Consider the following 16889-nt stretch of genomic DNA (forward strand, 5'->3'; position numbering starts at 1 on the left):
GGGATGGCCATTCTGTCATTGTATTGTGTCTGAGCATGAACTCCTTAGTAGATTTGGGTCATTGTCCTGTTGAAACATCCCGCCTGTTGCCCTCACAGCACCTCTTCCAGCAGGATGCAGTTGTCCCGGGTTGTTCAGGATCTGCTCTCCATCACACAGCTCATCTGACAGGCTGAAGCAGACGCTGTGTGCTCCTCTGCTCTGTTTATGTGAGTTCTCTGTTTTATTTTCAATTATTAAGTGTCAAGCTGATGAAAGTTGAATCCAGGCCCGAAGGGGACGCTCATTTCAGCAATTGATTTTATGCACTAATGATTTCACGAGAACATTCCCATCCATTTGTGTTTGTGTCAGGATGAGTGAATGCTTCTGCTGGAGCTGCATGTGCTCCGTTAGAGGAGTCTGTGGCCTTCAGCGCTGTACTAGCTGTGTGTCCATACACCTGTTCTTATGCGCATCATGGACTATCACTGAAAAAAAATAATTCAGTTTATCAAAAGTAACCAGTGTGTGTGTGTGTGTGCGTGCGTGCGTGCGTATGTGTGTGTGTGTCCTCAACTCTTCCAGCTCTGAGCTCTTCAGCCTCTGTCAGAGATGAGCTGAAGACTCTGTCGCTCAGTTTCAGTGCTGGCGTTCAGCAGGAACTGTTTGTGTCTTCATGCAGTGTTTAATAATGCATCTCATATTTTATTATAAATCATGAACATGATCATACACATGACATTTCCATGAATAAATGACGTTGAGTTAATATTTAACCGAAACCTTCATAGCCCTGGTGGAGGATGTTATATCCCGCTAGTGTGTCCTGGTTTAGCTGTTAGGCTGTAGTTGTGTTTTTCAGCTGAAATGATGAAGTTTTCACCGTGTGAGATCTGCTCAGCGGTTCATGACAAGACCGTATGATCATCAGGACGCTTTACAGATCATGTTTTCAAGACATAGTCAAATTGTCTCACTATATAGCTGGAGAAGCTGTAATAATTCAGTACGTCCTCTTCAAATCACAGCATTACATTGTCAGAAAGGGTTTTGGACATTGTGTTCTGCTGTGTGGACACTTGTGTGCTTAATGAAGGGACATTAGTTTAATTTATTACTTCCATTTATCAGGTACAGTCCCACTTTATAATAGGTGGCCTTAACTAATATGAGTTTAGACTGAAATTAATCATTAGTTATAATCTAATAATTGTGTACACACGTGTTTTACATTGTACTTATGATTGATTAAATCAGTTGATTTGATCAGTGAGTATTCATTAATCAACTATAGAGATTGTCGTCTTTCTGTTGTCTTGATGACCACCAAACCACACTGAGTTTTGACCCTCTGTGTTCCACGTGTGTAATTGTCTGTTAAAGCAACACTATTTTGGGAAATATTCTCATTTTACAGCTCTCCTAGAGTTAAAGTGCTGAATTTTCAAACCATTTAGCCCATTTCTGAGATTGGTGGGAGCACTTTTAGCTTAGCTTAGCATAAATCATTGAGTCGGATTAGACCATTAGCATCTACAAACATTTGGAAAATTAACACATAAAACTTGACTCTTTACAGTTTATAGTTGCATCATGTACTAAGACCAACAGGAAAAGAAAAGTTATTTGCTATAGTTGATATGGCTAAAGGGATTAAACTGCTGTAATATTAGTAACTGGCGTCATTCTGCAGTAATAAACAGGAAATTGTGCTGCTGCATGATGACTGAAGCACTGCAGTGACATTACGTAGTGCAGTTATCTACAGTAGCTGGCGACGGCCTAACATCAGCCATAGTAAGAATTTTAACGAGATGCTAATGGTCTAATCTGATTCAATGATTTATGCTAAGCTAAGCTAATTGTACTCTAACATGCAAGTATAGGCTGAATGTATTAAACAAATCTAGGTGGCCTGTATGAGCCTATTTCCAAAAAAAAAGTGGAGTGTTCATGAACTGAACTTCTTTTATTACTGAACTCTGTGCTTCAGTGACCATCCTCAGTCTATAGTGTTGAATACTGGTGCGTCTGAATGAACACACACACTGTAATCTCTGAGAAATGTGTGTGTTTTCCAGAAACAGTTCCACTGATCAGTGTCAAAGCAGGGGGAGTGTTTAAAGCAGTTTAGAGAATCAGTCTGCGTTTCTAAACTATAGTGTCATGGGTCAGACATGTTCTAGTTTTAGCACTGGAGAATAGCTGAAATAATAACCATGAGTGAGGTCATGTGATGATCATGTGAGTGTCCAGCAGAGGGCAGGCGAGACCAGTCCTCTAACTAGTGTTAGCAATACTAAAGTGTGTTTTCTGAACTCCTAATACAGCAATCAGCAACACACACTTAACCAAATAGGTCATTTCCCAAAATCACACATACTGTCAAATAAATACAGCCTCTACATTTGAAAATGCTGAAGTCAAAACACAGCAGACCTGATTAAACACACAGTCATACGGTGAAAACATTAGCAATAGCATTAGCAAGAAACACAGTCAAGCATAGCGGAGGGTCAAAATACTCTGCAATACATAAACTCTCCAGAATAGAGCCTACGGTAGCTGATCCTTTAGTAATTATTATTGCTCTACGGTGATTATTAGACATTTACTGCAAAATTAGACATCTAAATAGATGGAAATGTGTGTGTAGTTCTCCAATCTATGTGGCTTCCGTATGGGAGCGCTGCTGGCATCATGTGAGGATGATCAACTCTCTCCACCTCCAGGATGAAAACAATCATTCCAGGATTAAGGAGATTACAGAGGAAGAGGAGGGAAGTGCTCCCGGAAGCGCTGTGTGCTGGTGGAGGTCCTCTACAAACACCAGAGGGCGCTGTGTGTTGAAGACACAGACCTGTTTCTGCAGATTCTGTTTATTTACTTCTGTAAATGTGTGTAAACAGTTTTATCTTCATTCTGTAATGTGTAATATGACTGTGCTAATGTTCATCTGATTTATGCACAATACAGTTAGAGTCATATTTCTGTCTGTTGGTAGAGATATTATATGAGTGTTTAGTACATAATCTTATTAGATCAGCATTGTCAATGTTAAAGTAATTGTTTTCTGTGTCATGGTTTACGTTTTACTCTCAAAATCATTCAGCATGAATCTGCATATTTTTAAGTTTATTTTTTTACAAGATTTGGTGTAGAAACGGCAATAAATGTGCACAGAGTCTGTCTGGTGCTGCTCATCATCAGTGGCCCTTTCCTCGCTCACACATATGTATGGCAGGCCTGTGGTTGTGTATATCTGTGAGGGACAGCAGTCATTCTGGAGCTGTTGTTGCTACGGCACGCGCACCTCAGCTTCATGTACAATAAAGCCTCCAAAACTGGACTCAGTTATTTTGATCAGATGAACATGTGTCTTCTGTTCTATCAGCTTCATCTGTTCTCCAGAATTAAACTATTTCTCACTCCCCACAGATGGCGGTTCATGTGCTCGTCCACATTAGATTCCTGCAGGCCTCTGTATCGGGGAATATCTGCTTAAGTCTCTTCATAACCAAGCTCCTGTCTGTTTAGCTGGACTTCTTCAGTGCTACACACCACCCCGGTCAGACTGGTTTCCCCCACTGTGGATATATGTGTGTGTTTTATCCCACAACATGGACAGATTTCACTTTGCCTTTAGTCTGTAAGTCAGCTTCAGATCATGCTTCAGCTTCAGATCATGGTGCTGTCTGTTTCATCAGTCACTGGTGTTGGGAAATTTGACAAACAGTCAAAGCAACATGTGTTAGGTGTTCAGCCCACACAGACAGATATTGTGCTCAATGTTCAGAGTTTTCACTCATGATTCTGTAATATTACTGCAGAAACTCTGCAGAACACCTTATATGTCTCAAACAAAGTCTGTCTATCTGATCAGTGCCAACATTCCTCACTCATGCACTGTGAAAAATAAAAAGTTGAGTAAACTTAAAATTTTAAAGCAACCGGCTGCAAAGAAATTTTGAGTTTACTCAACTTCAGTGGTTGAAGTTGTGCCAAATTATTTTTTTAAGTTGACTGAAATGACTGGTTTAAGTCATGACAACTTTCAAGCCTAAGTTCATCTAACTTGTCATTATGAGTTTGCCTAAAATTAAACAGGGGTTGAGTAAACTGTAATAAATGAGTTGGCACAACTTAACAGAAGTTCAGTTAACTCAAAGCTGTGCAGCTGGTTGCCTTAATTTTTTAAGTTGATTTAATCTTTATCTTTTAACTCATAATTTTATGGAAATCTTATATCTGCGCTTCTCAAACAAATACCTGTATGACTCTGAGTATGAAGTTAAAAGATTACAAAACACACTATAAAACACAATATCAAAGAATCTATTTATTGACAATTCTGCAAACAGCTTTCTGTCCAAATGAAATGTACTGCAGTCCAGAGAAGGAAAAGAGGCAACAAAAAGGTAAATCCTCAAATCCTATATTGCCTTTTAAGTGCTCGAGTTAAGCAAAATAAATATTTAAAAAGCTTGCACTATCAACATTTTTTTCAAAGTGCAAGAGTAATTAGTTTTGTCACGATATTTTAATGTTGTTACCCATCAGTTCTATAATTTTAAAAACGTCCATTTCCTGCTAACATTTGAGCGTTGTTGACCATGTTTTAAACACTGTTATATTGCCATTGTGTTCACATGCTCAACAGAAAACACTGATTGGGCGTGAAGATCATCAGTTCACCAAACTCACTGCTGTTTACTGAGTGTAACCACAGACACAGGGACACTTAAGAATTTCACATTGATCAACTGCTCTGTGTATAAGCTGACACAAGTGTTACGCTGATGGATCGACTATGCGACGTTTTGAAACACTCCAGTTTGTGTGTGTGTGTGTGTGTGTGTGTGTGTGTGTGTGTGTGTGTGTGTGTGTGTGTGTGTGTGTGTATCTGTGTTTGCACTCCATGAACATCAGTGAAGAGCAGTGAAATGGTGAACTTCTCAGCCAATCACAGTCATTTATGTTGAGCGCTTGAACACAACAGCCAATCTATTAATTGGTGGGAAACGGATGTTTTTAAAATTTGAAAATGTAAAATCAAAACTGAATTTAAGTTTCGTGACAACACCAAGAGTAACACAATTTCAGTGTATAACTGAATACTTTCTGAATAGTTTCTGAATAGTGTCAAAGATGAGTTTCAGTTCTTTGGGGTAGTTCATAATGAGGAAATTAATCAAACCAAAGAGGAGAACAACAGCTGTCGGAAGATCTTTTCCAGCACGATTTGCTCTTCCAGAACCACAGACAGGCACCTTACATTTAGGTTCGTCTGAAGAGTGGCAACATCATCTTCAACAGTGCTAAGGATGTCCATCTCCATCTGTTTTGTGCAAATATCTTCTGGCTCTGTGTCCTGCAGTAAAAAGAAACATAAAAAGAGGATGAAAATCTATTTTTACTGCAAAATCACAAACATATACAAAAAGCAAGGTAAAAAAAGCAAAGGCAAAGCAACTTAATTTGGAAACTGAAGGTAGTAATGTCAGTAACACAGTCATTTATATACCTTCTATTTATAAAACTTTTCAGGTAACACTTTTATAATAATGAATCATTTATTAAGCATTAGCAAATATTGAATTGATTATCCGTTAAAGCATCAACTCTACATGAATAAACATTAGTAAGCTATTTAATAAGTACTAGTATCTAATAAATAAGTACTAGTATCTATTAATTAGGTAGTAGCATCTCAGTAATAGGTGCTAGTACCTAATGATTAACTACTAGTAGATAAAAAATATGCACTAGTCACAGCTAGAATACATACTAGTCAAAACTGAATAGTTGATATCTCAATTAGAGATCCCATAGAAATGAATGGGAAAAATTTAATTCATTACGAGTAACAACAGAAAGAAAGAACTAATAAATAAGTACTAGTATCTAATAAATAAGTACTAGTAACTAATAAATAAGTACTAGTAACTAATAAATAAGTACTAGTAACTAATACATAAGTACTAGTAACTAATAAATAAGTACTAGTATCTAATAAATAAGTACTAGTAACTAATAAATAAGTACTAGTAACTAATAAATAAGTACTAGTAACTAATAAATAAGTACTAGTAACTAATACATAAGTACTAGTATCTAATAAATAAGTACTAGTAACTAATAAATAAGTACTAGTAACTAATAAATAAGTACTAGTAACTAATAAATAAGTACTAGTAACTAATACATAAGTACTAGTAACTAATAAATAAGTACTAGTAACTAATAAATAAGTACTAGTAACTAATAAATAAGTACTAGTAACTAATACATAAGTACTAGTATCTAATAAATAAGTACTAGTAACTAATAAATAAGTACTAGTAACTAATAAATAAGTACTAGTATCTAATAAATAAGTACTAGTATCTAATAAATAAGTACTAGTAACTAATAAATAAGTACTAGTATCTAATAAATAAGTACTAGTAACTAATAAATAAGTACTAGTAACTAATAAATAAGTACTAGTACTTAATGGAAAAGATAATAGTATCTAAAATATAAGTACTAGTAACAAGAAAATAGATACTAGTACGGGCTATAGAATAAAAGTTAAAACGGCTTGCCATAGGTCATCAGCTATTGTCACATTAAACCAGATGCTCAGACCCTGAGAGATGACAGGTGGCACCACTTTACAATTGAAGGGCATTAATTATGGTTATTCACAGGTTAGTCATTTTGATCAGAAATTCCCAACATGTTTTAATTATTAAAAATGAAATTTGCTTTATAATTATTGTTGCAGCACCTGTTTTCACTCCCTGGTCAGCCGGACTCAGTCATGGTTGTTCTACTAAAGACTAAGTGATGAAAATGTAGCATCCTTTACAGAGGTGAAAACAGTGCTACAAACTTTTCTTTTAGGGAACAAACTGTTTTGTAACTTCAAAGATTAATTACCTGCATGAATTCCAATATTGCACACAAAAAGAGAAACTCCATGGTGAACTCCATAAAGTTTAATATGCCCCCCTTTAATCAGTGATATGATTGAATGCTAAATAATTACTTGATTGTCCAGTTGGTCCAGGGCGGTCCTTATTATCTCTCCATATCGCCCACCACATGATCCATAAAACTTGATAGCGTATTCATCCGAAAAAGAGAAGGTATCTCTGCACATCACTACTGTAATAACAGTGAAGACATGTTCATAACTGTGACTCCACATTCACTCTGCTGTAACTGACTCCAGATGACGATTGTAAACGCGGGATACTGTATAACACACTTTACTATAGTACTGTTCAAGAACACCACAGGGTTTACTGTTCATTACTTTTGTTTCTCCAGTGGGGTGAGAACAGCCGAACATGCATTATTATGCTCTTCTGCTATCATTATGCTGACATTACACTAACAGTCAAGTCTTCTGGACATTATCGTGTAAAGAGACATGATCTATTCCCATTGAACTTTGCATAGCTGGACACATTTATATGTGTAAAATAATTAATATGCATAAATATTGGAACATTAAAGGCATAGTACACAGCAAAACTTATTATTTACTCGCCTTTTAACTTGTTTCCAACATTCATGACATTCTTTTGTTAAACTCAAGAGAATATATTTTGAAGAATGCTGAAAAGCTGAAACCATTGTCTAAGTGTGTTTCTCCTATATGGAGATATTTCTTTCTTTCTTTTAAATAGAATGGAAATAAATGCACATATTCCGCGAGTGTGGTGTGTGTCCAGACGCAGAGCTGTGGATAAACCACGTCTGCAGTTGCAGAACAGGACGCGGCGGCGCGCGTGAGCGGAGCGCGCGTCACAGGCGGAGAGAGCGCACGCGCACTGAGCGCGCACTGCAGAGAGCGGCCGCTGACGGACTGCTGCTGGTGCTGCTAGGATGACGGCCAGCCGACGCGACCTCCACCTCGCCTCGCGCTGAACGACCGACGGACGGAAGGCCAGATGGAGGACGAGCGCAAGCAGCACAAGTTCATCTCGTTCCTGTTCTACCAGGCGGTGCGCGACCTGAAGCCCGTGTGGATGCTGGAGGACATGCGCACCATGGAGACCTTCTACTGGGAGGAGGACGCCAAGCAGAGGACCTACAGCCCGTCCGAGGCGCTGCTCTACGCGATCGTGCACGACCACCGGCCGTACGCGCAGTACCTGCTCAGCCGCTTCTCGGACGAGGCGCTGGAGATGCCGGGAGAGCGCTTCTGCTGCTGCCCGTCCTCCGCGCCGCACCTGGCCATGGCCGTGCGCTACGACCGGCGCGACATCCTGGTGCACATCCTGCAGGTGGCGCATCAGCTGCCCGGCCTGCGCTCCTACATGAACCGCGGCGGCTGCTTCCACCTGGAGGATGGCAAAACCCCGCTCCACCTGGCCTGCGAGCTGCTGCGCGCGGACGCCGTCATGCTGCTGCTAGGCAACGGCGCGTCGCCGCAGGCCGAGGACCACAACGGCATGACGCCGCTGGACGTGGTGCTGCAGCAGCTGCGCGACTCGAAGGCGAACGTCGGCGCCAAGAAGTCGTGCCTGGAGAACCTGCTGATGTTCATGCCGGAGATGCGCTTCAAGATGAAGAGCGCGCTGCAGAAGGAGCGCCAGTGCTGGAGCAAGGTGCTCGGAGAGGACAAGCTCAACTACCTCACCGGCCGCGAGCCCGCGCCGCTCTTCCTCATCGCGATGCGGCGGATCCTCGCGCAGCTGCCGCCCGAGCAGTTCCCGAGCAGCCTGGACAAACTGCCCATCCCGGCCGCGCTCAAGCCGAGAGCGCACCGCGGCCGCCTGTCGGTGGCGTAGAGCCGCGCGCGTCTGCGTGTTTGTTTGTGTGCGCGAGGGAACAAAAGCGTCGCGGGCACGAGCGCACTTCAGCGAGACCGTCTTCCTGTCTGTTGTCTTATAGTTGTCTTATGAACTGTAGACTCTGGCGTGTAAATATGAATTATTAATGAGCATCAGATCATGAACGCGCATCTGTGTACAAATATGCAAACGTGCTGTATTGATGAGCTGAGGGCGGGAAACCTCAAGACTAAGAGCTGGACTGATGAAAGCATCACCATGTGTGTGTGTGTGTGTGTGTGTGTGTGTGTGTGTGTGTGTGTGTGTGTGTGTGTGTGTGTGTGGCCTAGAACACATCTTGTGTCTTCATTGACAGTGTTTTACTCCACATCTCTGACAGATTCACTCATTCAGCAGAAATCAGTCATTCCTCCCACATGACTATACTACAGTAAACACTACAGTGTGTATGGTAACAGCAACTATAGTCACATAAACAAATGACCCAACACGGAAGTGTCTACAGCTATTGGGTATATTACAGTACAGTAAAACCCCACAGTTTACTGTAGTAAAGACTGAAGCACTACAGCAGCGGTTCCCAACTGGGGGGTCCCGGCCTACAAGGAGGCCTCAGCAAGCTTTGTTGGGGGTCACATTATATTATAAAAAAGGTTATGCATTGGACAATTAAAGGATCGATCATCTTCCCTTTGTTGATTTTATCCCGGCTGACCATTAAATGGACACATTTGTAATTTGTGCTCCACTAAAATAGTCTCTGATTCTCCTTCAGCAGCTAATAGTATTGACCCAATCATACTGGACCCAGCTGAGCAAGCTACAAACATTTCAGCTCACAGCACAAGCAATACTGGAAACACCAAATGCAGGAAATACCGGTATAGTTAGCTGAACATTGGCTTATTCCATTTTCTTGAAGCAGAAAAATCCTTGAGCCAGCCACAGTGGTCTGGGACAAAGTTCTTGCTAAGGAATGCCTGAGGCCGTCCAAATTAATCAGACATTTGCAGACGACTGCCCAATACTGCAGGGTGAAACCCAACACACACGGCCTACTGATGTTTTGCTTTACATTAGGCTATTATCTGTGCATAAACATGTCTAGATATAGGTATAAACACACCGTTCGTTTGAAAACACCCTTTATTTATCATACCACTGCAACTCATATGAGCGATAACATCATTAAATGTGGAGGGGCCTTACTATATTTTCCAGGGGGAAAGGGGGCCCAAAAACAGTTGGGAACCACTGCACTACAGTACTGAACACAGTTGATCAGGTCACTGTCCTGCAGTGTGCTGGAGCACTCATGAACTAAGTGATGTAAATATTTACTATAGTATGGTCGTATGGTAAAGGAACACTAGTTTGCACTGGCATATCTACTGTATCATTACTATAGTATTGTTCCATGTGGGATCAATCAGCTGAACAATCATTTATTCTGCTCCTGTGCCAAACACAAGGCTCATTCAGAGCATCATGCTGTCATGATGTATAATAAACATTAATGTATTAAAGGGACAGTACACACACACACACACACACACACACACACACACACACACACACACACACACACACACACACACACACACACACACACACACACACACACACACACACACACACACACACACACACACACACATTTCCTCAGACTCCAGTGGCTGTCAACACTGATGAGTTTCTTTCCTCTGATGGACACAACACAAGACACACTGAGGAGAAGAGCGGCCGTTGGCTTCAGAGCTGGAACAGTAAACACTACAGAAGCCAGTGGCTGTGTGCTCCAGCAGAATATCTTCACTTGTGTTCAGCAGAAGAAAGAAACCCACACAGGTCTGGAAGATGATTCTGGCTGAGCTCTGGCTCTAGGTGACTCAATCTTCACTGTTTTCCTCTACAACCTGCTATTGGCTCTAGAGAAAACAGGATGGAGATAATCAGAGTCCAGACGGTCCAGATCCACCAGTTTCAGCTCAGCCAAACCCGTGTCTGATAGCAGAGCCTGAAGCAGAGGTGGGTTATTCGGACGGACCCGGGGTCATGTCTGTCATGCTTCAGTGTTCACAGAGTGTGTGTGTGTGTGTGTGTGTGTGTGTGTGTGTGTGTGTGTGTGTGTGTGTGTGTGTGTGTGTGTGTGGCAGGACAACATCAGCTCTTCAAACATCTACAATCCACACAGTTCAGGATGAACTCTACAGCTCATATACCAGCGGTGTGGACAGAGGATGTTCTGCAGCGAGCTCTTCTGGGCGGCTGAATTGAACACTGGCAGTGATGATAATGAGAGAAGCTCAGTCTGGACATTATAATACTGATGAACTCCTGCTGATTCCTGAGACAGGACTAAACCGCTCCGCCGACTATTGACGGCTGTTTGGTCTACAGATAACTCAGTCAGTTCAATTGTATCCGTCATGAAAGATCCACAACACAGCTAACTGTGTCACAGTGGTCCACAGTGAGGGTCTCGGCCTTCATATGCAATCAAACTGAGCGGAGGATTATTGGACTTAATAAAAAAGGTCTTGATTTATGAAAGCAGCAGTCACTGATGTCTTATATAAAGGACAAACTCTCCAGCCACAGCCTAAAGGGTCCGTTCACCCAAAAATGAACATTTGCGCACTGTTTACCCTCCCTCTAGTGGTTTAGACCTGCAAGAGTTTCTTTCTCCTGTTGAACACTGAAGAAGAAGACATGTTGAAGAATGCTGAAAACCTGTAACCATTCACTTCCATAGCTGGAAAAACAAATGCAGTCGCTGGTTTCCAGCATTCTTCAGTATTTCTTCATTTGTGTTCAACTCTAGGGTCATCATCCTCGGCAGGCTGACCAGACGCATTAGAGATGAGACGGCTAGCGCAGATATCACTGTAGTCACAGTCTCGGTCATCATCTGTGCAGAAGCACCAGCAGAGATCAGCCCCGTTTCCAAAGATCCTTCCTTCAAATCATTTCAGGTAGACAGAGGCGGTGCAGAGCAGACACAGATCATTACTACATAAACAGAAACATTACCCAAAAGAAGAAAAAAGATATATACGTGAACAAATACTTTGTTAGGATAATATTTGGCCCAGATACTATTTGAAAATCTGAAATCGAAGGGTCCAAAAAACAAGTCTAAATAATGAGAAAAATCACCTTTAAAGTTATCCAGATAAAGTGCTTAATGCACATTATTAATCCAAAAATCCAGGGTCACATATTTAATGTTGTCAGAACTTAAAGAAATTAAAGCTCTGATCAACAGATAATGCTTTAAAGGTTTGATGGTGATTTACATTTGACTTCTTCTTCAAGAAGAAGATATTGAGATGAGAAAATTCTGGTTATTTATAGTGAGTTAAGGATCGTCTGATAGGATAATCAGTCATTAGCTAAAGATGGAACAGCTGTGAACAATCATAAAGCACGATATCCTCTCAAAATTAGTTTATGAATAAACTTTACTTAAAATGCTGAAAGGGTACTATCAAAGCCAATGCTCTCTTCTCAGGTGTCACAAATGCAGATATCTCTATGGCAGTACCTTGCCAGTACCTTTTCAGCAAGTTCAATTTTGTGACATACTGAGTACGTCCAACACGGTCTACACAATCTCCCAGTCTTGTGCATTCAATTATTTTATTCTTACCGCATTGATCTTACAATAATCGGTACAAAATCTATAGGTGGAGTCAGATTGAGGTACCAGTATACACAGTGAACTCCACAGACTTTGGTAGGGCTTGGCCATGGTCAGGTGAATACTGGACCTCAGTTTTCATGATATCTCTCTCTTTACATTTATCAGATAAGGATGTTGCTTAATGGGCTGGCTGTCTCCTACATCACTATAATGGCAAATTAGTGTAGTTTGTGATGCAATGTCAGCAAAATGTTTTGGTATATTTACTAATTAAAGTACTCACAGCTTCAGACCGACCCGCAGACAAGTGAGAGAGATGGGATGATAAATGCATCAGAACAACAGAATTCTGCAAGTGAGCACCCAATCTCTGAGCATCTTTTACCACTAACCCATTCTCCTCAGGGCAGTATGATGGTGGCACAACTACAGCGGACACAGACACTGGTTTATCGACACACTTGTCTTGGGTCACATTACTTGCAACATATGCCTTTAACATATTCACCTGGCATACCTGATTGTTTCTTTTGCGACCTGGAGTACAAACAAGATACTGTCGCTGAAACACGTACAACACACTCTTACGATCATACTGGACTTTATTCTAGACTGACAGTTTATTGGATTATCTCGCAGGCTTTATGAAGCCGCTCAGAACGGGCAATGTCAGATTGTTATTGTAGCTCAAAACCAACACTAGAGGGCTCTGCTTCACCACATTAAACTGCTTTATTTGTGTTCAGTATAAAATAACTACATAAACACAGACATTCAGCATCTGCTCAGGCATTGTCCAGCTATACAAGTCTCACATTCACCCCATACAACATTCCCAGTATATATATATATATATATATATATATATATATATATATATATATATATATATATATATATATATATATATATATATATAGTGAATGTGAGAATGAGAAGATTGGAGAAACGTTGCCTGCTCTGATGAGTCTCCATTTCTGCTGACACATTCAGATGCTCGGCTCACAATTTGGCCTCAACAACATGAAAGCATGGATCATCCTGCCTTGTATCAGCGGTTCAGGCTGGTGGTGGTGGTGTAATGGTGTGGGGGAGATTTTCTTTGGGTCCATTAGTACCAATTGAGCATCAATGCCACAGCCTACCTGAGTATTGCTGCTGACCATGTCCATCCCTTTATGAGCACAGTGTCTCCATCTTCTGACACAGGATCAGCTTCCAGTGCAGATAGGGCCAGCGCATCTTTTGAGGTCCATCCAACGATCATCACTCTACCACCTCCCTCCACTCTTCAATACCAGTCACCACTTTACCACCCCCAACCCATGTACAGTGGTCCCTCGCTATAACATGGTTCACTTTTAGTGTAATTTGACATGCTCTTTTCCAACACTGCATTGTGTTCTGCGTCCTGACTGGCTGTAGACCAGTGTCATCCAATCTCCTCCACGCGTGTCACTGTAGGGGGCCAATACAGAATAAATAGAAGAAGATCAAATGGTGTTGATCCTTGCTTTCATTCTTGAACATTGGACTTGTTTTTCTGTTTTAGTTTTACACTGGTAACTGCAATGCACATGTACACGTCTATACAAAGTAACTCACATTTACATTTGATATAAAAACTGTTGCCAATTTTCAACAACAAACAAGCCAAGCAACATGGCTCTACAATACTGTCCCACAACACCACTCAAATGTGCCTTATGTGTCATCAGCTGGACACAAACTCACTGTTCAGCATGGGATTTCAGCATTATTCTGTAGGCTTTTATCTTTATAAATAACTAATGTTAGTATTTTTTTTTTATAAAATAAAATAATGTATTTGACTTCCGTTGTTTTGCATCATGCTAAAGCTGCTTCATTTTCTTGGAACAGCAACACTCATGCAGCTCACATGATTTTACTGTTTGTTTGCTTTTTGTGTGATGATTGTGGATATTTTATTTGGTGAATAAAGTCCTTAATGCTGTTAATGACTCTCTCTGTCTCATCCATGTTTTAAGCCATTCTTACCCTTCCCATGATAAGCCTAATAAACCAGCCTACATACGGTGCGTGATCAGAGGTTGAAAAAGCTTTGCACCCTCGCACAGGTGCACAATGACACAAAAAATAGATTGATTGAAGTAAAAAGGTTCAGGTTGCCTGTAAAACACATTAAAATGAAAGTAATGAGCCCAATGTAAAAATGTAAGGAGCAGAAAGTAAAAGTGGTCCAAAAAATAAAGTACTGATACCAGAAAAATACTATATATATATATATATATATATATATATATATACACACACACACACACACACACACATTTGCCACTTTATTAGGTACACCTGTCCAACTGCTCGTTAACACAAATTTCTAATCAGCCAATCACAGGGCAGCAGCTCACTGAATTTAGGCATGTAGACATGGTCAAGAGGATCTGCTGAAGCTCAAAGCGAGCATCAGAATGGGGAAGAAAGGGGATTTAAGAGACTTTGAACGTGGCATGGATGTGCAGCCGACAAATCTGCAGCAACTGTGTGATGCTATCATGTCAATATGAAGCAAAATCTCTGAGGAATATCTCCAGCAGCTTCAAGTATCATGTTTCTCAGTAGTTGTGTGAAGTGCAGTAGTCATGAAGTGAATGTGTTTTCTTGCTCATGCCTTACTTGATGCATGATTTAATAAAGCAGTTAGCAGCACATGTGTCGTACACCTGCTTTAGATTGCTGTACACTACTGTTGAGTGAAGAATCCAGAATATCCAGTTTTGCTGCATTCTCTTGCTTTGTTGTTTTAAAAGTATTAAATGAAACCAACACAAAGACGCAGATAAACAGTTGCAAAGTTGATGAAATATGAAAAGTCCCTTTTATTTCTGAAGCACCTTAAACAATACAGACTGTGTTAAAGCTGCTTTACAGATGCAGTAGAAGAAGTAATAATCGAAAAGTCAAGGATAAGGTTTCAGTTCAAGAGATATTCGTTGATGCTTCAGTTTAGTTTAATATGAATGTCACTGTTGAAGGATCCACTAACACTAACCAGGCAGACCTTGAACAGAAGGTGTCTGTGGACAGGATCAAAACACCAATGTAGAAATGGAAAACAAACCTTGGTAGAAACCAGGCTCAGTTCTCCAATTCTTGTCAAATGTAAAGGGCAGAGCTGCAGTCTGGATGTCAGAGGGTTTGAGAACGATGAGCGTCTGTTGAGGAGACACTGCAGGTCTGAGTAGGTCTCCGGCGGGTGTTCAGGCTAGCCCATGATGTCAGTACTATGATGCGTTTGTCACTGGGGTCTTTGCAGGACTTTACTGCTCCACAACCAACTGCCCAATCCAAGATCACATGAGGACTAGCATTATTGTGTTTATTGTTTATCACGGACAGGATCTCGACATTCTGAAGTTAGTCAGAGGATGTAGGGTTAACTAGTACCCAATTAGTCCTGCTGCCTCCTGCTCACTCGTACTGAAAGTCTAGGTAATTTAGTCCAATTTAGTTAATTTTCATACAATCTGCTAAATCAGCGATAACCAGAAATCAAATAGTCTCTGAGCTGAAGTGCCGACTGCTCCAAACAGTCTTGTGCAGTTTATTTGGATCAGGGTACTAGATCAGGGTAGCACAGGCCGATTCAGAATTAATCAAAACTTAACACCGTGTTGTCCAGATGTAACACATGTTCTATGTATCAATACATACACCAAGGCAGTCATTGAGAATAACCAGTCTGTGTAAATGATATGGATGGTGAGGTGAATATATTCAGCTTGAGTGCAATGATATCCACATCAACTCTCTGAGAAATAAGATGAGCAATGTAGAATTAAGAGTCACTGACCGTATCATTCCAAGTCTCGGAATATTACAGTAGTTCACCTGCTGATGCTCCACACTTTCTGGAAAAACTATTGATGACCATAAAGATCCTTAAAAGCCAACCAATAATCATTGTGTAGTCCATTAAAAGCGTGCATCAACATCAATATCACCATCACCATCAATGAAAAACCTCCAGGACAACAGGTCCAGTCTACATAAGTAAATAACATGTGGAAAATCACAACTAAATTTTGAAAATACTCTCCAACGTAAACACTCATTCAATACTCACATTTGAGCAGCAGCAATAATGTTCTCAAAAAGTCAGAACCAGTGTGTGTTGGTACCCTCAGTTCTCCATGCTGTTCCCTCAACCAAACACAACTCACTGGATATATCCGGTTATCACTCCCCTCTAGCGCAGCCTAGTGGCTCATAGTAACATTGCAACCACTGCTTTGACACCACAAAGAACCAAAACTTTAATTATGAAAGCATGTAATGTTTCATTACACAGATAAAAGTGTATCATGCCAGTTACAGAATTAAACAATATTAAGAAATGCACAACATCATTTACCCAAAGATAAAATCAAGAGTTAGAGATGGATGAAGTACCTTTTCAGCATGTAAGTGTCTGATCCAAAAGCTCAGAG

The 16889-nt window shown here is 40.6% G+C and overlaps 1 protein-coding gene and 1 long non-coding RNA gene across 2 annotated transcripts in view; both read left to right on the top strand.

Moving 5' to 3' along the window:
- The window catches only part of LOC141379501 (uncharacterized), a 5366-nt gene extending 253 nt beyond the window's left edge, over positions 1 to 5113 (top strand). Inside the window, exons 1-3 of the long non-coding RNA XR_012396278.1 lie at positions 1 to 209; positions 2715 to 2879; positions 3421 to 5113. The exon at positions 1 to 209 is cut by the window's left edge and continues 253 nt beyond it. This is a non-coding gene — a long non-coding RNA (uncharacterized lncRNA). The remainder of the gene's footprint in view (positions 210 to 2714; positions 2880 to 3420) is intronic.
- A 2702-nt stretch (positions 5114 to 7815) lies between these two features.
- On the top strand, positions 7816 to 9911 carry zgc:112001. Its single transcript, NM_001017689.2, is given in 1 exon segment — positions 7816 to 9911. A coding segment is annotated over 1 exon segment (843 nt). The 5' UTR covers positions 7816 to 7925; the 3' UTR covers positions 8769 to 9911.
- The last annotated feature ends 6978 nt before the right edge of the window (positions 9912 to 16889 follow it).

This window comes from Danio rerio, chromosome 20, assembly GCF_049306965.1.
Source record: "Danio rerio strain Tuebingen ecotype United States chromosome 20, GRCz12tu, whole genome shotgun sequence".
In the NCBI taxonomy this organism is placed as follows: Eukaryota; Metazoa; Chordata; class Actinopteri; order Cypriniformes; family Danionidae; genus Danio; species Danio rerio.